The 27,202-nt window shown below is 47.6% G+C and overlaps 1 protein-coding gene across 3 annotated transcripts in view; it reads left to right on the plus strand.

The window, feature by feature from the left end:
* The window catches only part of SORT1 (sortilin 1), a 226,828-nt gene that overhangs the window by 54,713 nt on the left and 144,913 nt on the right, over window positions 1-27,202 (plus strand). For all 3 annotated transcript variants that reach the window (XM_069633008.1, XM_069633006.1, XM_069633007.1), the window contains exons 2-4: window positions 21,008-21,067; window positions 21,390-21,463; window positions 22,032-22,134. In XM_069633008.1, the coding sequence (XP_069489109.1) occupies window positions 21,008-21,067; window positions 21,390-21,463; window positions 22,032-22,134 (237 nt within the window). The remainder of the gene's footprint in view (window positions 1-21,007; window positions 21,068-21,389; window positions 21,464-22,031; window positions 22,135-27,202) is intronic.

Below are 27,202 nucleotides of genomic sequence, written 5' to 3' on the forward strand. Positions count from 1 at the left end.
GATGGGGGAACACGAGGGAGACACGGGGCTGGGGCGGGGCAACAGGAGACACACGGGGCATGAGTGGGGGCAACAGGAGACACGGGGCATGAGCGGGGGGGCGAGGGGGTACACGAGGGAGACACGGGGCATGAGTGGGGGTGGGGGGAACGGGGTGCACACGGGGCATGAGCGGGGGTGGGGGAACGGCGCACACGGGCATGAGCGGGGGTGGGGGGAACAGGGCACACACACATTGTATCGGTGCATCCAGCTAATGGTAAGTGTTGCTTAAGGGGAGACATTCTAGATGCCCTTTGCCCCTTTAGCTCTATAGGCGAGTGACAACAAGTGCATTTTATTGTCTAGTATAACCAGGCTTTGCAAAATCTTTCAAATTTCATTAGACCTGCAGTTCCTTACTTTACGTACTCTATCCAAAGCGAAATGCACTCGCCTCATGACGCGTGACACATTTACCAGTGCTTTCTGTAAAATGGTGCATGTCCCCGTAGGCATACTTCATATTTGGTGCAATGCTGCTACCCAAAGCCCAGCCATGTACTGTTACACATTTGTTCTCCATTTACTGCAAACATCAAATAAAACATCCCCATACTTGCCAGCACCAACGAGTACCGTGAAAATGATACACTCCCTTCATAAATTGGGAGTGGGCTAGATTTTACGTGCCCAGGTAACTATGAAATCTGCAACCTGCAACACTTAACATATTTTGGAGCACCTCCCAAGATCCATTACCATTGATTGTTCTAGCCAGGGCTGATGGCTGTCGAAGTCCAGAAGTAATTAATTCATTGGCCACTTAAAACCTACTTATTGTGACAGTGGTTCGCGTGTGCGACTTCACTTATTCTTTAGGGGCAAGTCTGGTTCTGTCCTGCATTAAGCAGGCTTGCACCTCTCCTCTTCTAAAGAAACCATCGATGGATCTGAATGTTCCTTTCCTGATCGGGCACCATACACTCAAGTTCAGGACTTTCTTACTCAAAATAACTTCTTGGGCCCATGACAATCTGGGTTTCGGAGTGCTCACAGCACTGAAAGAGCACTGCTTGACATGGAGTCCAATAGCTTAGAAATCATGGCAAAACGGGTACTGCATTACTTCTGCTCTTGGATCTTTCGACCTTGTAGATGCAGCTTACTCCTTGCTGGGTTATTACTTCCTCTTTTTCACTAGCAGCTGCTAATTGGGTCAAGTCCTTTTAATGGAGCCGCTCTGCTAGAGTTTTCTGTGGTAATGGCCTTGCTGATGAATTTGAGGTGACGTGTGGGGTTCCTCAGGGATCATGTCGATTCCACCCCCTATTTAATATTTGTACAAAGCCTCTGTTCGACGTGATGCCAAAAAAGACTTTACATATGCCAACCACGCTGATGATACTGTGTTTTGCCACTCTTCGGTAACCATGCTCCAGATACAGAAACCATTAATGCTATCTGTTCCTTGATACAGCTATGGATGGCTGACTACGGCCTGTTCATTAACTACTCTAAACCAGAGCTGAAATGGGCATGGCTAAGGAAGCTTGACCTTAAGTACAGTTTCTGATAGCAGGCTGCTCCATTGCTACTCTGCCCAAAGTTAAAACGTTGGGCATCGTTTTTGATCAAGAACTTAATATGACAGGCTGGTCTTCTCTTCTTCCTATTACATTAAGCTGCTCGCTCTGCTAAGACCCTTCCTGGCGCATGACTACTGCGCTGCTATTGCCAGAGCCGTCATCGGGGGCAAATTGGATTACTGTGCTAGCTTGCTTCAGGCTATTGGCAGAGGAGCAATAACCAAGCTTCAGAATATTGAAATCTGCCGTAGGAGGCTTCGGTAAGTGATCACATTTCTGAGGCCAGGAGAGCGTTGGCTGCCAGCGGACACTAGGACCACCTTTCTCCTGCTCTCCTTCACACACATCTCTATGGCTTGAGTCCAGTTAACCTCTCGGGCTGTCCTGGCTGCTTTTCAGAAGGTCACTGAGATCAACACTCATCTCGTGTAAGTGCCTAGATGGAAGTAGACTATGGGCAGCCAGTGAACATTTCACTATGCAGCACCTAGGCTCTGGAATGCCCTACTCCAGACCTCGGGGTTGTTCTCCCCCTCCCCCCCCCCGCCCCCTAGATTGCTCCAAGCACGGATCAGGCTGCTTTTATTTTATTGATCGGTTTTCCCAGCACCTGATGCTGCTTTGTGTGTATGCTTGACTTTTTAGGTTTTTTGTCTTGTGTGTTTGCCTTGTTAGCGCTCCTATGCCTCTGGGCTGTTTTTCGTCTTAGCTCTTTGCAGATAATAAATATCTTGAGCGGCAAAGATTTTAGACCCTAAAACTATATAGCGAAAATAAGACTTCTACAATTCCTGAGGGAAGCTATTTTTGTTAATGCATGCCAGCCTTTGTTCTTGGCATCACTGCCCGAGTTACATGGACTTATATCCGTGTATGAGTGCTGCACCCGGTCGGGTAAAGGCCCTGAAAGATCACACTGGCCATTTCTTCTTACTTGCTCTGATTTGTATTGTTTTGCAGTAATGGTACGAAGGTGAGCATAGTAGAACTGCCTTGGACCTATAACGAGATAATGGGAGGACTGCTGCTATTAAGTGAATGGAATGTACAATCTGTACTGTGTGTGTGTGTGTGTGTGTGTGTGTATGTGTGTGTATGTATATATATATATATATATATATATATATATATATATATATATATATATATATATATATATATATATATATATATATATATATATATTCTTTTCCTTAGGCTTGTGGAATCTGCTTACATGCTGTGCATAGGCCAACATCTAGTGGAAGCTGCAGAGTATTAGTTTGTTTTTCGAAAATGGGCGTCGACACAGGGTGTGCCAGTAATACTATCCCTAGTGTGAAGTCCACTGTAACCATGATCCCTCACGCGTGTGGGACCCTCAGATTGTTTTTTTTTCCCGCCATACTTGTCAGAAGCATTGTTGCGGAGTTCCCTGGCTTTCCGCCATTTCGCAAAAAAAGCAAATCATTTCCCAGTTTTTACTCCCACGTCGAGATCCGAAGATCGATGCCGGTCCGAAGAACAAACAACCGTCGAGACTGCACGACGGACTTTGGGCCTCGGAAGGCCTCTGGCCTCGGCCCTGCAAGTAGGGAGAGTGGGGGGTGGAAACATCACACTTATTATTATTTCCTACTTACACTAGCCCGCTGCCATATGGAGAGTACTTCATTTAAATTTTGTCCCAAGTGCAACCGCAAGTACGCTAAAGGACCGCTCCACTAAACGTTGGGCCCACCACGCCAGGCAACTCGAGGCCATGGAAGTGGTGGGTGCCTTCAGTGATGGCAGCGGCACTGTACTTTCAGACAGCGAGGGCACAGAGGTGTCGAAAGACGCCCAAGCGCTAGTCCCCGACCTCGGAGGATTGTCCGGCAGGGCAGTTCTCCAGCATTGGATCTTTCATGGATACACATGCTTAGCATATTCCCCGTCGTCAGGCTGGGAATCCTTGGTAAGTTAAATAGACATTTTCCATAGGAAAAATTCCAACACTTTTGTGTCCTATCTACATCGTTTTGGGCCGCGCGTGCCGGCGCCACTAGGACGTAGAGGTGTGTATATATAGCCCCGCCCCCGCGGCTCCCTCAGATTTCGACCGTCTTCCAAAGTAGTGGGATTACCTCGCGTATCTGCTATTTGGTTAGGTTGTACTTTCTACTTCTGCAACTGTTTTTTCTTCTCGGAAAAAATGTCTGGAAAGGCGTTGTTTCGTCCGTGTGCTACATGCGGTCTTAAGGTGTACGAAGGGGATGGTCATATGGACTGCATTTACTGTCTTCATCCTCACCACACAGCGGACACATGTGAAATCTGTCAGGGCTTCTCCCAGAAGACCCTCAAAGACCGAAAAAGACGCCTTGTCGATTGGCTCAATGATGGGGCGGGTGCGTACCTGGCATCGGAGGTGGGCTCCACGGCCTCGAGAAGTAAGTTCGAACCCCCGACGAAGAAGGCGCGTTCTGCTGAAAAACACCCCTCTGAGAAGCATTCAGAGAAACATTCGAAGGCCCCCTCTTCACACAAGGCGTCATCTTCTTCCTCCTCGTCTAAAAAGGAGAGAAAATCCTCCTCAGGAGACCGTTATAAGTCTACCTTGAGTCGAGAGGCCTCGGCCAGCAAGTCGGCCCTGAAAGCGGCGGGAACACCAAGGCCCTGCGCCACTTGCTTCGTCGACGGCCCGCTCGTCGACGCCTGCGTCATCGGCGGCTCCTCCCACGGTTCAGACTGCGGCTGTAGGAAACATATCGTCGTCGACAGTGGTTCCGTCTATGGCATGGCAACCGGAGGTTTTCGACCCCGTTCCGCCTGAGGCACTGCTGCAACCAGAGGCGGCTCTTTCCATCCCGTCGGCTGACGAGGAACGTGGCCCGGTCGCGCACCCAACCGATCTGGGGTTGCAACCAACCAGTGCGGTGACGCTCTTGAGTGGGGGTACTATCCTTACGACCTCGTCGTTACTGAACCCCCAGGCAGTTCTGTCCTTGGAGGTGCTAAATACGCTACAGAAGCTGTTAGAGCGTTTGGACACACGGATACCTCAGCCCAGTGCCCCGCCACTGCTACAGTCTACGCCACTCGTCGACGAGCCGGGCCTGGCTCCTCGCTCGACGACCTGGATTACTGCCGCTTCCCAAGTTGCGAAAGATCGCCCTCGCCCACAAGAAGAGGGAGAACTACCGGACTCTGATTCAGACCGCGAAGGGTCGTGTTCAGACATCTCACTATCCCCCTCAAGGGACCCAACATGGGACTCTGAAGCGGAATTGGAAGCTGCGAGAAGTCTGGCGCAGCCATCACCACCTGATGACGTGGGGGCGTTCCATGCCATGATGAGTAAGGCGTGTGCTGAGTTTGGCCTAGTCCCTGAAGAAGAGAAAAAGGATTGTTTTCTTTTTGATCATATGGGCAAGAGAAGGAAATCCATATTCGCCATCCCTATTTTAGACCATGTCTGGCAAGAGTGCCTGAAGACCATGCGTCATCCTTTCTCGGAACCGGCAGTAAAAGGTCGTTTGGAGAAGAAATTCAAGGCCCCGGAATCGACTCCCAAGTGCTTGACGTCTCGACCTTCGCCGGAATTGGTGGTATCTGCGGCGGCAGCTAGAAAGGCCAGGTCTCAACATAAATGCATGACCCCGCCGGACAATGAAGCCAGGAGGCAAGACGCTTTTGGCAAGAAGGTGCTGTCGGTCGGCGCGACTACAGTTAAAGCAGCCAACGCCTTGGCGATTATGTCTAGGTATGACAGGGAAATGTGGCACCGGCTGGCTCCTATCTTGGAACATTTGCCCGAAGAACATAGAAAGTCCGCCGTGTTGCTAGTACGGGAAGGAGAAGAGGCCCCCAACTATGCTATAAACATTGCTGTCGACCTAGCCGAGTCTGGATTTAAGCAAATCCTTAATGGCGTAGTACTACGAAGACAAGCCTGGCTCAAGTGCACTACGTTCAGACCGGAGGTGCAATATAAAGTCTTGGATATGCCGTGTGAAGGGGAACAACTGTTCGGTGAAAAAGTTGATGAGGCCTTGAAGGGCATGAAAGAGGATACGGATACGGATACGGCGCGGTCATTCGGAGCCCTCCAGAGTGGTAGGAATTTTTGTTCCTTTCAGAGGAGCTTCTGGTAACTCCTGGTTTGGGTCATCTAGAGACCAAGGTTTCAACAGACCCTCCTACTCGTCCCAAGGCTACAGACGTGCGGCCCAGTCTTCTTGTAGAGGCAGAGATTACCAAACCTCCAGACGGCAGGGTGCCTACCCTTCGTCGATGAAAGATAAACAAGCCAAGAACCAACAATGACATGTTTCAGGACGTCCTGGGGAGCCGAGCGTCACGTCGACGAGTGGGAGCGCATAACAGACCAATGGGTTTTGGACACGATTCATCTGGGCCACTCTCTACAGTTCAAGGACAAGTCACCACACATTCCACCGGTATTCTCGGCTCAGCCCCACCTTCAAATACTACTGCAGGAGGTGGCGCTTATGCTGCATAAAGGAGCTATAGAACTGGTCCCGGTGGCAGAAAAAGGACAGGGAGTGTACTCCTGTTACTTTGTCGTCAAGAAACCAAATGGAAAATGGCGTCCCATTCTGGATCTACGAGCACTCGACAAACTGCTCAAGAATTTAAAATTCAAAATGCTTACGCTCCAGGAGGTGATCTGATCGATGCAACCCGGAGATTATTTGTCGTCGTTAGACCTTCAGGACGCATACTTCCATATCCCGATGCGTTGACGACGCAAAAGATTTCTGCGGTCCGTCGTCGGACGAACCCACTATCAGTTCAAGGTCCTCCCGTTCGGACTAAAATCGTCCTCCAGGACGTTCACCAAATGTCTGGCTCCAATAGCAGCCTGGTTAAGAAAGTAAGGTCACCATGTGTACCTTTATTTGGACGACTGGCTAGTGAGGGGATTGTCTCCGGAAAGGGCACAAGAAAGCCTAGATGCCACCACGTCCCTCCTACAATGTTTGGGCTTCGCAGTGAACTTCGACAAGTCCTCATTAAAGCCATCAAGGACCTTGGTCTTTTTGGGGGCAGAGTTCCACACACAGTCGGGGCTGGGCGAGGCCATCCCTCGAAAGGATTCACAAACTGCAACAAAAGGCATCGGAATGGAAGGTCGACACCAGAGTGTCAGTACGAAGGTACATGTCCCTGCTGGGAACCATGTCGTCCTGCATACCCTTGATCGACAATTGTCGCCTCTTCAGGAATTCTTGGCGGATCGATGAGCAGAGTCAAGGGCGCTGGTCGGACAAGTTGACCATCAATTGCCAGCTCGTGCAAACTCTTCAATGGTGGAGAATTTCCATACATCTGACGAAGGGAATGCCCCTGCTGGAACCTGCGTTCCAGAGGACAGTAGTGACGGATGCTTCTCTAACTGGGTGGGCAGCTCATCTGGAGTGCCTACAGGTTCAGGGTCGTTGGTCATCGGAAGAATCCGCCCTTCACATCAATCTGCTAGAGTTGAGGGCGGTGCGTTGGGCCCTGAAATCCTTTCTACCACAGATAAAGGGCTCAGTGGTGAGAATCATGACAGACAACACAACAATGTTTTATCTACGAAATCAGGGAGGAACTCGTTCCAGGATCCTGTCGACGGAAGCCCAGGAGATCTGGCATTGGGCCCTCCAACACGACATACATCTGTTCGCGTTCCACTTACCAGGAGTAAAAAATGTGCAAGCAGAGGCTCTCAGCAGGGAGATGAATCGTCTACACGAATGGGAACTGAACGACCAACAACTGCACCGTGTCTTCGCGAAATGGGGTCATCCGGCCCTCGATCTCTTTTGCGACGAGAGAACAAAAAATGCTCACAATGCCCCCCCCCCCCCCCCATTTCCTCTCAGTCGTCGGACTCTGCAATGGATCCACAGATATCCATGTCGGGTGATCCTGGTGGCCCCGTATTGGGCCAGACAAGTGTGGTTCTCCGATCTACTTCACCTTTCAGCGGCAGAACCAATGAGGTTCCAGAAGATCCCCCAACCTTCTGTCTCAGGAGAAAGGGGTCGTTTGGCATCACGACCCGGACAGCCTCAGTCTGACGGCCTGGCTCCTGATTTCTCAGAGTTTGGCGCGTTAGCGATTCCAGCGGATTGTCGTCGCATTTTGCAAGCTGCAAGGGCACCTTCCACGAACGCTTCATATTCATACAAATGGAAAAGGTTCTGCATATGGTGCGCAGGTCAACCAGGTTTGGTCCCGCTGACAATCACACCGGAACAGCTCCTACATACTTGTTGCTCCTGGCTAAAAACGGTTTGTCTGTTTCATCCATAAAGGTGCATCTGGCTGCCATCTCGAGATTTACTCGGAAGAGACATTCAACTCCATTGTTCAGTGACTGCCTAGTTAAACACTTCCTTAAAGGGTTGTTTCAAACCTTTCCTCCCACGAAGAAGTTTCCTCCGATCTGGAGTCTAAACCTGGTTCTGGCAGCCCTGATGAAAACCCCTTTTGAACCAATGTCGTCGACATCATTAACATTTTTGTCTTGGAAATTGGCTTTCCTGGTGGCCATTACTTCAGCCCGACGTCTGTCAGAAATACAAGCTTAGAATGGTTGGCGAGACAGTGGTCTCAGGCAAGTGGTCAGTGTGACGATCTAGTGGTCGTTTCGCCAACACTTGTACAAAGTCTTCATTGGTGGACAAGAGAACCTGTCAAAGGGGAAACCCTTTTACGATCTGGAAATTCAAGCTGTAGTCACTACAGACACATCCCTGTCGAGGTGGGGACCTCACCTCCTTCACCACACAGCTCAGGGTCTCTGGTCTCACACAGTGGCTCAGAATCACATCAATCTGCTGGAACTTCTGGCAGTCTTCAGAGCGCTTAGTGTTCACACCCCACCTGTTGAACCTGTCAGTACAGATCTTGACACAGTACGACGGCGATGTTTTACATAAACAAACGGGGAGGGACTCGTTCACCAATCTGCAGGCTTGCCCAGAGAATTTGGACATGGGCATTCAGACGGAACATTTACCTGTCATCTCGGCATGTTCCAGGGGAGCTCAATTCACTAGCAGACGCTTTAAGCAGAGATTCCCCTCCCAGAAGAACACAAATGGTGTCTACACAGAAGTCGTAGAAGACATCTTCTCACAGTGGGGTTTCCCCACTATAGACCTATTCGCCACAAGCGAAAACAGGCAATGCCCAGGATTCGCATCCAGGTTCCCCCAGCCAGACTCCAAGGGGAACGCCCTGTGGATGAACTGGTCAGGGATGGTTGCCTACGCTTTTCCACCAACCCCTCTCATGAGGAAAGTGGTCAACAAGATGCACAGGGAATTGATGACGCTCGTCCTAGTTGCTCCCATGTGGGCGAGGCAACCGTGGTTCCCACAGCTACGCAGACTAGCAGTGTGCGAACCCATCAGACTGCCCTGCTGGCACAACCTACTATCCCAGCACCAAGGTCAAACAATGTATCCTCAACCCAGCTCAATGAACTTGGCAGCATGGCTCCTGAAGTCAGAGTTTGGACATCTCAACTTACTCAACTTACCACAGAGGTACATGAACATCCTAAAGGAACCTAGGAAACCAAACACGAGGCACTGTTATTTTGATAAATGGGAAAGATTTTGTTATCTGGTGCCCGAATAAGCAAATCAACCCGGTTGATTGCGCTCCTTCCAATATTGTCACTTACATGCTCCACCTGCTGGATGCAGGGTTGGTATTTAATTCATTCAAGGTACACCTGGCTGCGCTGTCAGCCTACACCACCTCCCATAACAAGGTTTCGTAGTGGAAAGTACCAGTGGTTAAGGCCTTTATGGAAGGGGTAAAGAGACTCCACCCTCCAATTTCAAACCCACCACCAGGATGGGACCTTAATGTGGTGCTTGCTAAGCTCATGGTACCATCCTTTGAACCCATGCAGAAAGCCAGTCTCAAACACCTGACCTATAAAACTGCCTTCTTAGTAGCCATTACATCCATAAGAAGGGTCGATGAAATTCAGGCTGTCAGTGCAGGATCCTTTCTTTACTGTTCATAAGGATAAACTGGTTCTACGAACACACCCTAGATTCTCACCTAAGTTCATTTCAAAATTCCACGTTCACCAGTCCATTGAGCATCAGGCCTTCTTCCAGGAACCCAAAAGCTCTGCTGAGGTGAAACTACACACCCTAGATGTGCGAAGAGCGGTCCTCTACTATGTAGACAAGACCAGACCGCTAAGAAAAACAGACCAACTGTTTGTCTCCGTAGCTACAGGCAGAGAGGGAGATCGCGTCTCTTGCCATCTCGAAGTGGATAGTCAATTGTATCCAGCTATGTTACTCCCTTTCTGAAAAAAACTCTGCCCTTCATGCCAAGAGCCCACTCTACAAGAGGCACTGGGGCCACTCTGGCTTTCATTGCAAATGTACCCCTTGACACCATTTGCAAAGCAGCTACATAGAGCTCTATTCACACTTTTACTCAGCACTACTGCATTGACACTCATTCCAAGACAGATACTCAAGTGGGACAAGCGGTTCTAAGACATTTATTTGCTCATGACCCTTCTGACATCCCACCTTCTGCTTCTAACACTGCTCGCTAATCTATGCACAGCATGTGATCTAAGCAGATTCCACAAGCCTCAGAAGGGATACATTACTCACCGTAATCGTATTTCTGATGCTTGTATCTGCTTAGATTCACATGCGCCCGCCCTTCCTCCCCTCTGAGAGAAGGCACATGGATGCTTGTAGTCTTATCTTTCTATCTGCTTGGATAATCTGTACTCGCACTACTTCTCATGCTACCTCATGTCAGAAAAAATACAATCTGAGGGTCCTACACGCGTGAGAGATCATGGGTACAGTGGACGTCACACTAGGGATAGTATTACTGGCACGCCCTGTGTTGACGCCCTTTTTCGAGTTTCGAAAAACAAACTGTAATACTACGTAGCTTCCACTAGATGTCGGCCTATGCACAGCATGTGAATCTAAGCAGATACAAGCATCAGAAATACTATTATTTATATATATATGATATATATATTTTGAATTTCCTAAAAATTGCGATTTTCAGCTGGTGTGCGTGTGAACTTTGTGAAATATGTCTGAATAAAATTGAGGCTAAAGAGGAAAGGGCTGGGGTGAATAGCAGACAAAGTGAGACTGGAGTACATAAATGTGAGCAAATTAATATAAATAATAGTTGCTAACCATGACTGACCTTTGCAAAAGTGGTTCCGGTTCTGGAATAGAGGCGGAGCCACTCTGCTGAGGCACCAGGAACTATTTGCCTTATGGCAGTGTCCCTCTTAAACTCCTACTCGCCTAGGAAGCGGCTGTGCACACTGGCTACACACTCCCTGCTGCATAAAGCGGGCCACGCAGATACAAACTGGCTGCAAAAAGATCCAATATTCCTAGGGCGACCACCCCCCCCCCCACCCCACCTTTTACGCAGGTGTCTACTCCCCTGCGCCCCATGTTGGTATCCTAAGCTTCCAGAATCGTCCAGCAGCAACATTCTCATTTGCATTTTTAGAGATTTCTGCCTTACCAGTCCTGGGCTGCCAAACCATTTTGGATCCAAGCCCGTGGGCTTGGATCCGGAAATCCTTGGCAGTTTCTGTGGGTCGCTGGTGGCTCCTCAGTTTCCTGTGTTTTTCATGGGGCCTTTGTTTACCTGCAGTTGTCAGACCATCCACCTCCCTGGAAGGAGGATTTGTGGCTCGTATTTATTTTGCTCTGTGTAACCTGTCAGAAGAAGAATACAAGACTCTGGGTTTTCCATCTCCCTATTTTGGTTTATTAAAGGAAAGGTGAAGGCTCCTATCTTTCCCTAAACTAGGGTATTACCTGCCTAACAAAACTAACTAGGTGTCGTTTGTGATAGTCCAACTAGAGTCCACTGTCCAAAGCTATGCTGACCCCACCACTATTTCAACAACTAAGGCACAGGAGAATGACTCACTTCTCCTGTCTGATGGCTTTCCCACCCAGATCAGCTCAATAGCATATGCTTGGGTGGTTCTTGGCAACTGTAGCTATCAAATCATACAATACAGATATTGGGTTCTTCAAGGTCTGAACTGTCTTTCCTTCTACAAGATATCTTTTCCTTTATTTAAACAAAAGATCCTTTTTATTCAATGTCCACTTCTTTCCTTGATTGGGACGAGTTTGAGGACTCCACGTTGATTCTTTTGACTTTCATTCACTGTCCATGATGTATCTTGATTGAAAGTAATGAGCTCTGCGGCAATCATTTTTAGTCTCCTCATGTACCCTTGACACTGGGACAAGTGTGAGCGTTCCAGTGATTCTCGCTCTCTTTATATACCCTTGATGCTTTAACTTTACTGGGACCAGTACAAGTGTTCCAGGAATGATCTTTACTCTGTATACTTTTGACAGTTTGTCTTTTCTCAGACGAGTAAAAGTATCCGTTATCTTCAGTCTCCCTCTCGGGTCTCCTATTCTCCCCGTTACCTGGATTACTCTGGGATAACGTCACCGGGCTCTCCGATATGCTGGGACCTTTCTTTCATTGTCAGGATGGTTACTTGGTTCTTCGTCTCTGTGAAGGTCTGCTCACTCCAATACCGTGGGTGGGGGGGGAATGTTACCAGCGTTGTTCATGGACCTCCCGGGTCCACTGCGATGTGATCACGCCACCAGTTGTTTGTGTCTTGTCAGGACCTCCTGCAGTTTTTCATGTCATGCTCCCCTCCAGCACCACAGGTCGGAGGCTGCAGTCTGACTTCTCTCTCCTTTCGGATGGTGACGTTTCTCTCAGCTTGCTCCTTCCAGCTGATTGAAACTTCCCAGGCTCTCTCTCCTCTTGGGTCTCTACCTCATATTTGATGCTGCCGTGGGACTTCACCAGTATAGTGTCAAAGGTATAGCGTCAAAGTTCTTCTTTTGTGTTTCAATAAGACTGTGTTCCTCCTCGAGTCTTCTGTCTCGGTACCATATAAATGTTTCTCTATAGGTAAAATCGGAGGGCTTGGCTGGCAATAACCTATTCTAGTCTGTTCTTCATGGGTTCTTCCATTAGATGTTTCAGAAGATGGGTTGGAGATGTGCTGTTTAGGGAGTTCTTCATTAGAACAGGAGTCCTTGTGCCCCCAGAGGGGGAGTCTTTCGTGGTGGGTACCCGCTTGCCCCCTACCCCTAGGGAGCATATTGCTTGCTGTGCTTCCCCCCCTTTCTAGCCTGGCAGGGAAAGGCTCCGCCCCCTGGGGAGAACTGACACAATCATGTGATTCGTCACAGACCCTGCCGTGAACGTTTTGTAGCTGTGCTGCTTGTTGCAGTAGATTTTGGGGCCTGATTCATGGAACGTTTTCCTATGGGAGTGCGCCATTATAAAACCCTTCCATGAATCGGGCTCTTAGTTTTGTTCGGCTCTAGGGTGGGCAAGTGTAGTGGTCTTGACTCCTCTTGGACATGAAGGGCTTACTATGGGTCAGTTATCTCTTCTTCTTTTTTGGCCCTTGGGGAGGGTGGCAGGGGACCGTTTTGGACACATCGAGGCTCTAGTTAACACGATTGCCAGTTCTCATGTTTGTCGGTAGGCCTGCCATGGACAGTCGGTGGTTACATCCACATCATAAGGTATCCTTATCCCAGTTTTCCATGCTGCTGCTCAAATTGTTCTAGGTAGTTGTATTCTCAGCCTATAGTTTGGGGGCTTGGGTGGGGTACAGAAGTTGCAATCTAATGCAGGGCATAACACCACACCCTCAATTCTTCACAATGTTAAAATCTCAATACTCCATGGTCCCTTGCCATTGCTAATTGCACATTTTGAGGCCAGCTGTAGTCCCTACAATCGGGCGGGCGGTTTCTTTCTTTGGTGCAGTGGCCTTTCCCATGTGAGCAGTGTGCTTGTGTACTCGTCCCGTTGATGCCTGGTTTTGCTTGGAGTGGCTGTGCATTCTATGCCTGTGGCTACCCCTCTGATTGGGTTATTTGTGGCTTGGTCTATCGTCTGTTGACTTGATTCTGGGCTCATGTACCGAATCGATGCAGACAGAGGATTGTTGGACTTGGGCCAGCGGCTTTTCTGGATCTCTTGAATGTTGGCTTGTGCACTTTCAGTGCTGTTTCACTAGTTTCTTCGTTGTCCCGTGAAGCATCGTGTCTTTTTATGAGTGGTGGTTTAGCATTAAGACAGAAGAAGGGTGATTGTATTGTAGCTCTTAGTCTTTTGGTGGGGACGATAGACTTGCACCAATGTAATCTCCGCTGAGGCTGTTAGTTTGATGAGATGGATTGCGGCTCGCCCCTGTGTGCGCGCCAGTGATCTTTTTTTGTGTGTGTGTGTGTGTGTGTGTGTGTGCGCGCGCGACACTTGGCCTTTTAGTATGCATAGAATGTATCATCTTTGGCTGAAGGGGGTATTGAGTAGAACAGATTTGGAGTTTGTTCCTTTTATGCTTGGGGGGGAGGGGGCTTGTGGATGCAGCAACTAAGGCATTGCTTTTATTGCACATTGTGCATATAGAGATGAACTTTGGGTGGCTTTTTTGCTTATGGTTATTGTTGCCCACAGGTTTTTCTCTGCCGGGCTGGAAATCTTATCCTGTGCCCTTTTGTATTCCTAATCATGATATTTGATTATATTAGGAATGTTTTTTTGTATGGCAAATTGTTTGCGAAATAAATTTTCAATCAACATTGTAGCTCTTGGGCTGCTGTAAACTTGTGTACATTGCAGCTTGGACTACTACTTCACCCAGTGGGCTGAGCATCCTCGTGTGCAATGGGCAGGCGTTGAGAGTGGCAGGGAGGAGAATACAGTCCTTGGCGAGTGAATTGCAACTATTATGTTGCCAGTGGCATGGTAGAAATTGCTGACCTACCGCAGGGACAGTCCGTGCCCATGATCTGTGCACGTGCTCCTATAAATACCACTGAACAGTCAGATCATTGCTACAAATAAAGTGAAGGGCTCAATGCGCAGAGGCAGCTCTGCTTAGCATTGGTTGGGTAGTACTAGTCCAGGCGGGAACAGCTTTGCTCGGCATTGGTTAGCTAGTACTAGGGCAGGCGGGAACTCTTGGGGGGCACAGCTCTGTTCGGCATTTGTTGGGTAGTAGTACTCCAGGTGAACTCTTCGGGGGACAGCTCTGCTCGGCATTGGTTGGGTAGTATTAGTCGAGGCGGGAACTATTGGGGGGTGGGGGGGGCACAGCTTTGCTCGGCATTGGTTAGCTAGTACTAGTCCATGTGGGAACGCTTGGGGGCACAGCTCTGCTCGGCATTGGTTGGCTAGTGCTAGTCCAGGCGGGAACTCTTTGGGGGCACAGCTCGGCATTGGTTGGCTAGTGCTAGTCCAGGCGGGAACTCTTTGGGGGCACAGCTCGGCATTGGTTGGCTAGTGCTAGTCCAGGCGGGAACTCTTGGGGGCACAGCTCAGCTCGGCATTGGTTGGCTAATGCTAGTCCAGGTGGGAACTCTTTGGGGGTACAGCTCTGCTCGGCATTGGTTGGCTAGTACTAGTCCAGGCGGGAACTCTTGGGGGCACGGCTCTGCTCGGCATTGGTTGGCTAGTACTAGTCCAGGTGGGAACTCTTGGGGGTTCGGGCAAGGGATGCCTAGTTTGCACAGGACTATAGGTGCAAGTGCTGGGATTCCTGTGTTTTTGTGGAGGGCAGACACCTATATATTGTGGGCAGGCCTATAGCTTTGTAGAAGTAGTTTGTAGGCTGTTGTAAGCCATGGCAGGGGGATATCCCATGGATGTTCTGGGAGGGGACCCGGGTTCCTTGATTTACATACAGCTCTGCTCGGAGGGAACTTAATGGTTCATCAAACTGCTCATTCAATTGCTGCTGCTTTTGTAAAGTTCAGCTGTGGGGCTGTTAGGGGGTTCTTCTTTAATGTTCATTATTGTTTGTACTCGTGGTAAAGGGCAAGAGTGCTGCTTGTGGAAAAGGTGCCTGCCTTTCTCGCTTGATGCGAGGCGCTGATAGAGGTCTTAAGCTCACTACTCATGCAGGTACTGTAACCTGAGCTTCTAGTGACGTGTGGTTCTGATCTGCTGGACTGTTCTCACTGGTGATGAGTTACTGAAAGAATGCTGGGGGTTGGTAATGAGGTAGTGGGGAGGGCACGTGAACCATGCCAATCTGGTACCAGGTGTCTATTTATGGTGAAAGTAGTATATGCACTCTTAATAGCAGCCTAGGATCTCCTCCAATGTGTTGTGTTCAACTGAATCAGAACTTTTCCAAGGATATTCTTGAATTGGTCACGCGGAAGGGAACCCAACCTTGGTCACCAGGAGTACTGTCAAAATCCTAGAAGTTTGAACTTTTACGTTGTTTTGTTGAATGAAAGACGGCCACATATTCCTGGTATACCTTGGTTGTACATATTAATGAGTGTCAGACTTTTGGACATTGGGCCATCTTTCTTTAGTTTTAGTTTGCTAGGTAGGGACATCCTCGTTAGGATAGGGAAAGATAGGCGTTTATCTAACCCCTTTTCATTTAATAAATAGCGAACATTGAGAAAACTATACCTTTTTAGTCCCGTCTCGCATTTCTGACCCCTCACACAGGTCACTCTCCCCAATGGTCAACTTGTCCTTTTGCTGAGCATCAGTCTGGATTCCGCCTCTTGGGAGCCCAAGGAGCTGAGCCAAGTGGGCAATGAAGACTTGACTGAGCTCTGAGGAGTATTATTGGTTCTTAAAACCTCACTTCATTGCTGCTGCCAGCTCCTTTAACCCAGGAGCCGTCACCCAGACGCCTGCTGCCCTCCTGTCATGGCTGCCCCTTCTGAGCCCCAGGACCATGCAGATCCCTCACACAGGCTTCCAGCGGGTGGTAGTGCTCCTGGTGTAATGCCGTCCTGTCTGCCATGCGGACCTCCAAACCCCGCCCTTTCTGCACTGCCGAACTAGACTGGCTATATTTTGGGCACAGTGCTCAGTCTGTGGTGTTTGAAAGACTTGCCATTGACGCCCTCTTTGCGTTGGACCTCACTATAAATTTCTCCAGACTCAACGCTGAGCTGTTGTACTATGTGAAGTCCATTTTACAGCTCAAACCTCACTCTTTTGAGGCATCCACGTTTATTGCTGAACTTTTATTTTTTGTATAGCATTTCTGCTGCGGTGAGCAGTCTGCTAGTTGGAACTATATGGGGAGACAGGATTTGGGAGTTTATCAGAATGATGGCTAACAAGGTAAGTATGTAACTGTCCAGTGCTCCAGATAAGATTAAAGTGGGAGTATTTTACTCCCTATTTTTTTTTTTTTTTTTTTTTTACTGTGAGTAAACTGATTTTTTTAGGGAGTAAAAATGTAAGAACAATTCCCAATGGGAGTATTTTACAGGCAAGTAAAAATGGTTTAACTGGGAAATGGAACTGTTTGTATAATTACTCTGTTGTACCTAGTTATTCATACACATTAAACAAAAAATACATGTTTACTACTTCCACTCGGGCAGTAATAACAGTAGTTTCTTCCTTTGGTCTGGTCTAAACATATCCACGGAGCTGTGTGGGTGAAAGCAGCCGCTGATGGCCATATTTGTCTGTTTCCTATTTTTAGTTGGGAGTATTTTTACTCCTATATTTTTTTTTTTGTTTTTTTTTTGTTTTGCGTGGGGTGGGGGGGCATTATTTGCCTAACTTTAGAGAATAAAAGAGGCTCCTACACCCCTTATCTGTACGACTAGATGAGTGTTGGCAGCAGTCTCAAGCATTTGCGCTGCCTGACATCTTCTCTGCTGCGGTTGGACACCCAGAGCAGTTTTGATTGCGCCAAGTCTAGTGACCTGGCGAGAAGGAAGATCAAAGCCATTGAAACATCAACCATGCCGTGAATCTGGCGAGAAGCAAGATTCCTCTGGCCAAGAATGGAACCGAATCTCGGGAAGAAAGCCGATGCATGCTGAGAAAGATGGTTCACAACAAAAAGAGTAAAAGATTTGTTTGCATTTCGAGCTGAGGCATGAGGAATCGTTCCATAGGCCTAGTCTATTTGTCAAGCCCAGTGTATAGTGCAAATGGTGATAGCCTTATTATGAAAATTGAAGTGTGATGCCACGTTTTGGAAAGTAAGTCTTGATTCTAAGATTCTTAATGAGTCAAAGTAGTTCAGAGAAAGCAACGTGAGATTATTCAGCCTGTTGAGTCCTTGCTACTGAAGAGAACACGGAAGCCAATGCTGCCTTTTGGGGGGAAATCTTTCAAACACAAGAACATTGGAAAGAGTGGACTAAATCATCCTGGTCCCGCTTGGAAAAGTCATTTTATCGTGGAGCGAAGTAAAGTGTATGGGACAGGTGGCTATCACTCCCAAGAGCGTTTTAGTAAATGCACCTCTCTCGACCGAAGCTTAGACAGACTGTTGGGCCCAAAGCCTAAGCCAACATAAGCTCCAGGTAAAGGCATGACCTGCAGCGAAGTGAGGTCCTAAAACGTTCCAGGCATCTACTGGGTCACTGGTAGGGAATCTGCCCCATCACCCGTCTGGACAAGCTGCCACTTTAAAGTTGTTGCTCTGTAAGCTTTTTGCTAATATGTAGTAAAAGGCCGGGTTTTATCTGGCAAATGTGTTTTTTTCTGGGATATGATGGTACTCCAGTGCTTTTGGCTCATTTGTCCTGTGAGCCTTTATATAACTGGACACATTTAACCCTATGGTCTTGTGACCCCTTGCCCCATTTAGCAGCAGCTGTATGTGGCATCACCCTACAGCGAGCCTGTCCATATATGGCTTTAATTGGCACAAACTGGCTATAGATTTGCCATATAAAATGTACAGGCTGTTCCTGGTCATATTAAACTGCAAGTGGCCATTGACGGGCAGCGACTGCTTCACGATGCTCCGTCTTTCTGTGAAAATGGCTGCCTTGTGGTGACTTGCATGCAGTGTGCTTTTTATTTTCCGTAAGCAGTGCTTCTCGCAAAGTTTCTCGCAAAGTTTCTGTAAGTGTCCAGCCCTGAACATTGTATTCGCCAAAGGGAGCTGTGGCTGGTAGAGGTTTCAGATGCTTGATGGCCTTAACATTGATCTCGCCAAAGGGAGCTGTAGCTGGGAGAAGTTTCAAACTATATCTAACCATATAATAAAAGGCCAGATGTATGTTTGTCTGATGCAGTCACCGCTAGATGGAGCTGTTGCCTTAGTATACGTAGTGGTCCTAATGTGTCAATAAAAACCTACACTTGGCCCGTGCACACGGGCTCTGAGACCATTCCAGGGCCCTGTTGAGTTCAATTCATTGCTTTCTCCAAAAGGACAGCCCTTCTGGCATCATGAATTCTTGGCTTTCACAAAATCTTATGCTTGGTGTGAAAATTAGCTCGGGGTGGTTGTGGGAAGGGGCAGTGGGGGGGGATGTACAGTGTCAAACCGGAACCCAGATCTTGGTGTCAGATGCTCACATTTCCTGAGGCCACAGGAACTGCGTTGTACTGTTGCTCGATTTCCAGTCATCCTGGTACACGGCCATGGTTGCCCACTCGTACCATGCTTGTCATCCCTCGGCCTGCCTTTTTGCAATGACCTATGGTCCCATGCTAGTTAGTATAGATTGCTGCTAAGTAGTGGTGATGTTGTCCCCCGTCCGTTATTGATGCGCTCTCCCATGTGTGGGTTGGGTTGGCCCGGCCCGGCTGGGCCTACCAGTTGATGCACCTGGAAGGCAACACTACAAGCGCCTTAATCCAATTAGAGGTTGCGTTCAGGTCCAAGTCCTGGAAGGAAATGGGCCTGATCTTAACCGGCATAGGGACGGTGGTACACGGTTTACTTTCCAAGCCCCTCTACAAGACCATGGTCTGTCTGTTACAAGCCAGCTGTTGAGGTTATTGCGAGGGAGGATGAGGACCTCATATTGTTAATGTCCCAGCTTTGAATCTCTCAATATCCCCACATGACTTTCTCCAGCTGCCTCTGCTTTTGCTGTGCCTCAAAATGGTCTAGTTCCTTATACTGTGCACGGGTCAAGCTACCATCGTAACCGAACGTTGCAGTGCTGCCTGCTCCAGCAGCCCATGAGGTGCCGGTCTCGCGACGCGCATGTCTAGTGCGTGTGCCTGCAAGACCTCAGTGTCTGCTTTTATTTGTTCCCTCTACCTGTGGGTTGACTTCACATGCAGCGTGCTGCTAATATTTGGTACGTAGCCGCTTTTGGTGGGAGGGGTGCTAGAAAAATGTTGACCTGTTTTGTCCTGACGGTGGCCCGTGTATTGCACCCTTATGGGCTTGGAGGGTGGGCAGTGCATCGCACTTGAAATGAGCCTTGCTTGGGAAAGTCCTGCTGATCATCCGGGATGGTGACCACTAGGCTCCTCGGATCCCTCACTCGAGGTTGCCATTGCATGTAACTCTAAAGTACAGGAGGGTGGGCCAGGCTGCCGCATCTGATCATGAAATGGGAACCTTGTTTCGCACTAAAAGCAACTTGTATGGCAGTTTTTCACGCTTCAGATCTTCTTAGTGTGTCGTAAGCATTCGTCTAGCATTTGGCTGGTCTGTGAAAGGGATCACTGATCCGTGTACATGGCTGGATCCCAGGAAGTAGTTGTTTGTACAGCTAACCCATTTCTCCTCTCGCACACTGCACCTTGATGTAAGGCACAGTCACTCCACACACCCTGCACTCACATATAACACAAACACTATTGCACATCATCTCGTATGAAGCTACTTTTAACAACAAATATGAACTGTAGCTTCCCACAGAACGTTTAACCACAATCCTCCTCCTTTAGTTCATAGTACACCTCTGCTGTGCTCATACACGCTCCATTTAGACGTTGCTGACTAGTGGGGCCTTGCCAGCCTCGCATAGCTTTAATGACTGAAATGCACACACGCATAATAGTACCTCCCAATTCTCCAAAACCTTGCGACCAACAGTGCGTTGGGACCGTAATTCAATGGCGCTCTACAAATGTCAAAAAGAATGAAGAAGGCCGGTCTTGAATCAGGTGTGTTGATGGTATTGTCCTTCAGTTTGTATCGCGCATGCAGACACCTTTTTTCTGACATTCTGTGGACGCTCTGTGCCCTGAAGATTTGCGAAGTAACTGCTTTGAGGGGAGAATGTGCCTCTGGCAGCTGCAGCAGGCCACGATGCTCACTGGGTTGAACCCAATATTTCGGAGGGGATCGCGGAACTGAGCCTTGGTGCATCAATGGTGTGCCCGCTGCAGTATGGTGTTGCCATTAGACCCAAAGTGACCTATGAGTCTCTGCGCTCCTCAATCTTGACCTGCCCTGCACCTGCTATGTCTGTCTTCTCTACTTCTTTCCCACCTCTCCCATCTAGGTCTACAAGTGAACCTCTGGCATGAACCAAAGAACCCCTTGCTCTTCCTGCCTTGGCAGCCAGGCAGCTTCATGCATTCAGCGCATTCCGGGCACTGAGTGCCCCCTACTACTCGGTTACTGTAGCTCTGTATTTAGTTCAATTTTGTCCTGTTTTTGTATTTTTCAGCGCACATTTGAGGACTTGAGTGGGTCGGTCTCCCTTTCGTGGGTTGGAGATGGAACCGGGGTGAGTATGTGGTGGTGCAGAGTGATGTCACTTGTGTGGGGCGATGAATGTTGTACGATGACGGCAACAGATATTGGCCTTTCCATGGAGAGCATTTACCCCGCCACCCGGAACCCTGTAGATTTGTGGGCTTTTAGGTTAATCTAGAGTGATGCCTGGCCCCGTCTCACCCCTTTACCCAGATACAGGTGCATTGTTGGCTAAGGTGTGGGGTCCTAGTAGTGCCGTTAGGCCTTGGACTGTTCTGACCCCCCCCCCCCAACCACCTCTTATACTACTATACCTGAACCACGCCGTCCTGACTCCCTCTTTACCCACGCAGGTGATCCTTGTGCTGACTACATTCCAGGTGCCTTTCTTGATAATGAGCTTTGGACAATCAAGACTGTATCGAAGGTGAGCAGAGTCTTGGGTATAGGTTCTGGTGGAGGGGACCTCATGATGGCATTCCAAGTAACATTCCGTGCTGGGGACATGGCATGCTAGTGGGTACACTGTATTGAAGGTGAGCAGAGTCTTGGGTATAGGTTCTGGTGGAGGGGACCTCATGATGGCATTCCAAGTAACATTCCGTGCTGGGGACATGGCATGCTAGTGGGTACACTGTATTGAAGGTGAGCAGAGTCTTGGGTATAGGTTCTGGTGGAGGGGACCTCATGATGGCATTCCAAGTAACATTCCGTGCTGGGGACATGGCATGCTAGTGGGTAGACTGTATTGAAGGTGAGCAGAGTCTTGGGTATAGGTTCTGGTGGAGGGGACCTCATGGTGGCATTCCAAGTAATATTCCGTGCTGGGGACGTATAATGCTTGTAAAAGGAGAGTGAATGAGGATTACTATGGGTTCTTGGGTAGAAAACTGGCTGCGATGTTCATACATGTGCCGAGCCCCAGTGGTCCAACTTTAAAGCCAGAATGACCTTTGTGTTTTTTTCTTTCCCCTCCCCCCCCCCTTCTTTCCAAGTGAGGATTTTGGGAAAACCTTTACGGACATCACCTCTCTGATCAGTAACACCTTCATCCGCACAGAGTTTGGGATGGCTGTTGGCCCTGAGAATTCTGGGAAGGTAGGTGTTGTGGCAGGGCAGTTTTTTCCCATTCCTTGCTACCCTTTCTTGATGCTCCGTTGGGGCACCACTTCAAGCCACTATGGTCCTATCTGCACACAGTCAAATATTCATCCATCAAAATTCCTTTGCCTGACCATTTTTATTTATAGAGTACACCAGGCCCAAGGGCATCCGGGCGTGTATTTTAGTTAAAACATAAGGCAGACAGAGACACAGCAGCCTGTCTTATGGGTCCAACAACCAGTGGAGAGACTAGCAGGTAGTTGGCAGCAAACCAGGGCACGCTGGATCCTGGCAAGAGATGCACAGAACGTCTGCTGAGAAGGTGCCATGCCCTGGACTTTCAATAAGCCATTGCACGCTGTGACTGCCTGGCGTTCACTGCTCATATCGGGGCCCAGAAAGGAAGTCTAATGTTTGCTCCCGCAGATGTAGATGCCAGTGAAGGCGGAACTAGGTAACCCGGCATGGCTTCAGGAAATGTACTCGTGCACACGTGCCTCCCTTGCTAGAAGTACACTGGCAATCTGCGTGAGTAGTGCTGCCCCCTCTTCCCGAGTCTGAGCAGGGCTGCTTGGGCACGCTGCCATTGATCCTTAAGGGGTTGGGGGGACTGGATGCACCTTCATAACTCCCTCACCAGAGCAAGCTGTAAATCGAGGGCACCGGAAGAGTGCTCTTGTTTTGCCAGTGGGTGCGTAGTACGCATAGCTGGCAAGCGTATTCCATGGGAACCTAATCCAACCTAGGTTCACTAGTTGAGTTTTTCTAAGAAAGGCGACCTGAAGCAGCAGCAGTGAACCCGCCGGTGCTGAGCAGTTTTTTATTTTTTATTTTAATAATCTTTGAGTTTTAACACATAGGCGCAGAACATAATACCTTTGCAGAAATTCATGAAAGAGCATTAAAAACAAGTTTAACATAAGAAGTATGAAAAGAATGATCTTAAATTTAGCGGTGATCTAAGCAGAACAGGGGAATGATCATTAATGAGAGAGGTGCAACAGTATAGATCTGGCATCTTATTGCAGTTTATAAGCCCAAGACAAACAGGGGAACAGACGCAATACTAACACGATAACAGAAGGGAAATGGGGCGGGGCAGGGGGAGGTATCACTGGCATTATAATATGATAGTATGTTTATGAAATGGCGCATTATGCCACAACATGTGAACAGGCACTAACGGGCGATTTCCAGCAGAAGGGGGGGGGAATCAAGAGCCAGTACTCAAGTTCCATGCGATGATGCTTTAAAACAGTCCAGATAATTAATAAAAAAAAGCCCATTTGGTGTTATATTTGGGAATGTTATCCTGACAAGAGGGCATGCATGACTCCATTTTATGCACGTGACAGATGTTGTTCCACCAACCTCTGACTGAAAGATTATGGGAACCTTTCCAATTGGAGGTGATAAAATTCATGGCAAGGTACAAGTCATACAGTTGCCAAAGGAATGCATATTAGTATTAGTGACCTCAGGGCTTCCTAGAACAATATCTTAAAAGGATAGTGGGACATCCACACAAAAGAGTTTAAGGACTTTCCATACCTCTTGACACAACATAAATACATGTGTTTTAAAGGAGGCAGGAGCACAGCCGCAAGACCACCATTATCTGTATCTTTCTTGGGTTTGGATAATTTCACAGGACTGATAAATGCTCGATGGATGAAGAACAGATGTTCTGTTGGCTGAAGAAGATCTACTCCTGACCCTACAGTACAGAAGGGACCAGTTTGGTCATTTAAAGCACAACCCGGGTCCTTCTCCCATATTGAGCGTACAGGCCAAACAACACACTTGGGGGACAAAACGTTGTAAAACTTTGAAGCCTTTATATCGGAAACCATGGATAATGACACAAGTCTAGAGGCATCGGGTGAAAGAATGGTGTTTGAAAAAAGATGGAGAGCGTCCAGGCATGCATTAACCAAATTATTATGAATTCAAATCCGAAACAGGGATGGAAAAGAGATTAGAGTTGTTGGAAAGGGACAATGGAGGAGCCATTAACAATTTGCTGAATGAATTCGATGCCGGTTTCTAACCAGGATTTGTTATTGATGGTGATATTTTTGTTGTGCCATAGCAATGGGGAAAGATTCTTGGCAGGGGTGGGGGGGTAGGGGGGGGGTGTGTGTGTGTGTGTGTGTGTGTGGGGGGGTGTGGGGGGTGTGTGTGTAAGTGTGTATAATCTGAGAGCAGATATAGTGGCCTTTACAGGATCAGACTGGACTGAAGAAAGATGACAAAGTATAAATGAGATCTGCTACATCATAGGGGTGAGCTAGGTGTTTTAGAAAACGCACCATGTGGGAATTGGGGGAAGCAAACCAGCAGCGGGGGATTGTTTAAGTAAAAATGCTGAATGATATGATTTGAAATCCGGGAATCTGACCCCGTCCATTTCGTATGGGGCTTTTAGTTTGGCAATAGCGATCCTTTTACATTTACCACGGCCCCATAAGAAAGTGGGAAAAATCGAGCAAATGGATTTGAAAAATGAGGAAGACAATGGGACTGGAAGGATTTGCAAGTGATATAGGGCCATGGGGGGATAGCATAATTTTAATGGTGTCGAGTCGGCCCCACCAGGAGAGGTAGAGGGGAGACCACGTAGAGGTGAGTTCACCAAGTCTAACAGTATTTGCCTATTAATTTTGATGGTGTCATTTGTTGAAGAGGCAAAGTGAATGCCTAAATATTCGATTTGTTACACAATTTGGAACCGATGACATCCAGGTCATGCTTGATACAAAAAGAATTGAGAGGGTAAGATCTCAGATTTTTTTTTTTTATTACATTTATATCCTGACACTTGGGAAAATTGAAGTCTGTCGAGCAGGTGAGGAAGGTGGAGTTTTGGATTTTTGATTAGAATAAGAATATCATCTGCATAGGCAGAGATTTTAATAATGGAATTTCCCCAGGGGATTCCGGGAATTAGTTTGTCGGATCTGATGAGTTCTAGTAAAGGTTCTAGAGAAAATATAAAGGATTGGGGATGGGGGGCAACCTTGTCTGGTACCTCTACATAAGGGAAAGAAGGATGAGGATTGGCTGTTAATGATGATGGATGATTTAGGACACGAGTAGAGAAGCATGACCAGGGAGGATAAACTGCGTGCCACATCCATGTCACTGAAGAGATTGGAACATAAAGTCCCAATTGGTACGGTTAAAGCAACTGCAGCAAAGCCAATTTTATCTTTGTCTTTGGAAATTACATGAAAGGCATCAAATAATCTTGCATTCGCAGAGATGTTCCACCCCTTCACGTACCCAACCTGATCTGATTTGATCATAGCAGGAAGGGACGATTCAATCCTGGTGGCAAGGATTTTAGAAAAAATGTTGCATTCTACATTGATGGCGTTTGGTCAATAGTTACTGGGTAATGTGGGATCTTTATCAGTTTTGGGGAACAAGATGAGTATGGCTTCAGAGAAGGATCCTGATGAGGCATTCTGAGAGATAAAGTAGTGAAACAATAGTTTACGTTTGGGAGTTGGGGATTGAGCCAACTGGTCATAGAATTTCAGTAGAAAGACGATCGGGTCCAGGGGCTTTTCCTCTGCCCAAACCTTTAATGGTGCATGTGATTTCGGGAAGTACAATGTCACCGTCTAAATGTGATGGGTCAATTTGGGGATAAGAGTGTTGATCTTACGAAGAAAGGAGTTAATATTTTCTGGGGGAACAGTGGTTTCAGGAGTGTCTAGGTCAGAGTAAAATTGTTTACAACAGTGTAGAATGTCTTTAGGGTGAGTAAAGGTTGTACCATGTTTGTCTTTAATATGTGATATGTATGCCCTTTCCTTCTTGGTTTTGAGGTAAGAGGCCAATGACTTCCCTGCTTTGTTGGATGTCTGTTAAATTTTAGTTTCGTATTTAATTGAAGTGCCAGCTGCTAATTCAGTGAGCTCATTATATATTTGGAACCGTAAGGCCATGACCTGACGGAAGATTCGAAGCACTGGAATCACGATAATATTATTTCTCAGCAGTGGCAAGTTTGATATAAAGCTCATCCAGGTGTATCCTGCGTAGCTTTGTTTTTTAAAACATTTGTTTTACCTTAATGTGCCCTCTGAGCGCAGCTTTGAACGCATCCCAATTAACAGAGGTGTCACAATCTAGATTGTTGGCAAAGAATTGCTGTAGGAATGGTTGTGTAGATTGAATGAACTGCTGGTCGTGCATAGATAGTTATTGAATTTCCCTCTAGATGATGGCTTTTTAATCTCTTCGAAATTGAAGGCTGTGCAAACCGGGGCATGATCAGAGATAATAATGGAGATGGTGGAGTCAATGATAGTACCTATAAGCGATTTGGAAGAGAAGATGTAATTTAGGCGAGAAAGTGTCATGTGGAGATGAGTGAAATGTATATTCTAAATGTGTGGGATGGGAGAGCCTCCATGAGTCAACCAGACCGGTCTCTGCAAGAAATTTCATGAAGGCTTTGTGGGTTTTAGAAGTTTTGAACAAACCTTTAGATTTGAGATCTAGGAATGGGTCAAGGACCTGATTGACACCGCCACATACGAGATTGGTGAAGTCGTTTTTAAGAATCATTTGTCCCAAGGAGGACCAAAAGCCGGGGTCGGGTAGAGTAGGACCATAGAGAATGGAAACATGAACTGAACCTATCCAAAGTTTGACCCATCATCTCGTTGATCCCACATTTTAGATGGTAATTTCTTGCTGAGGAGTATAGCGACTGCATTTTTCTTGCCTACCGCCAGACATGAAATAACATCTTTGATTCAAAGGGTCTTGAGCTTGATAGCTTCAGCATTAGACAAGTGAATTTCTTGTATACAAGCAAGTTATGGCTTGAGTCTATTGAGATGGGTAATTATTTTGCTCCTCTTCATGGGGTTATTACAGCCTTTGACATTCTATGTTATACACTTGAATACCATTGAAACAATTCGGTGAATGTAAGTTCTGGATATTAGCCTGTGATGAACAGAAAATACAATAAAACCAGAATGAATAAAGTAGTTTAATCGAGTATTGAAACAGTTGTAACCTCCAATAACAGGGATGATCT

Source organism: Ambystoma mexicanum, chromosome 13 (assembly GCF_040938575.1).
Source record: "Ambystoma mexicanum isolate Mex_15411 chromosome 13, UKY_AmexF1_1, whole genome shotgun sequence".
Taxonomy (NCBI): domain Eukaryota; kingdom Metazoa; phylum Chordata; class Amphibia; order Caudata; family Ambystomatidae; genus Ambystoma; species Ambystoma mexicanum.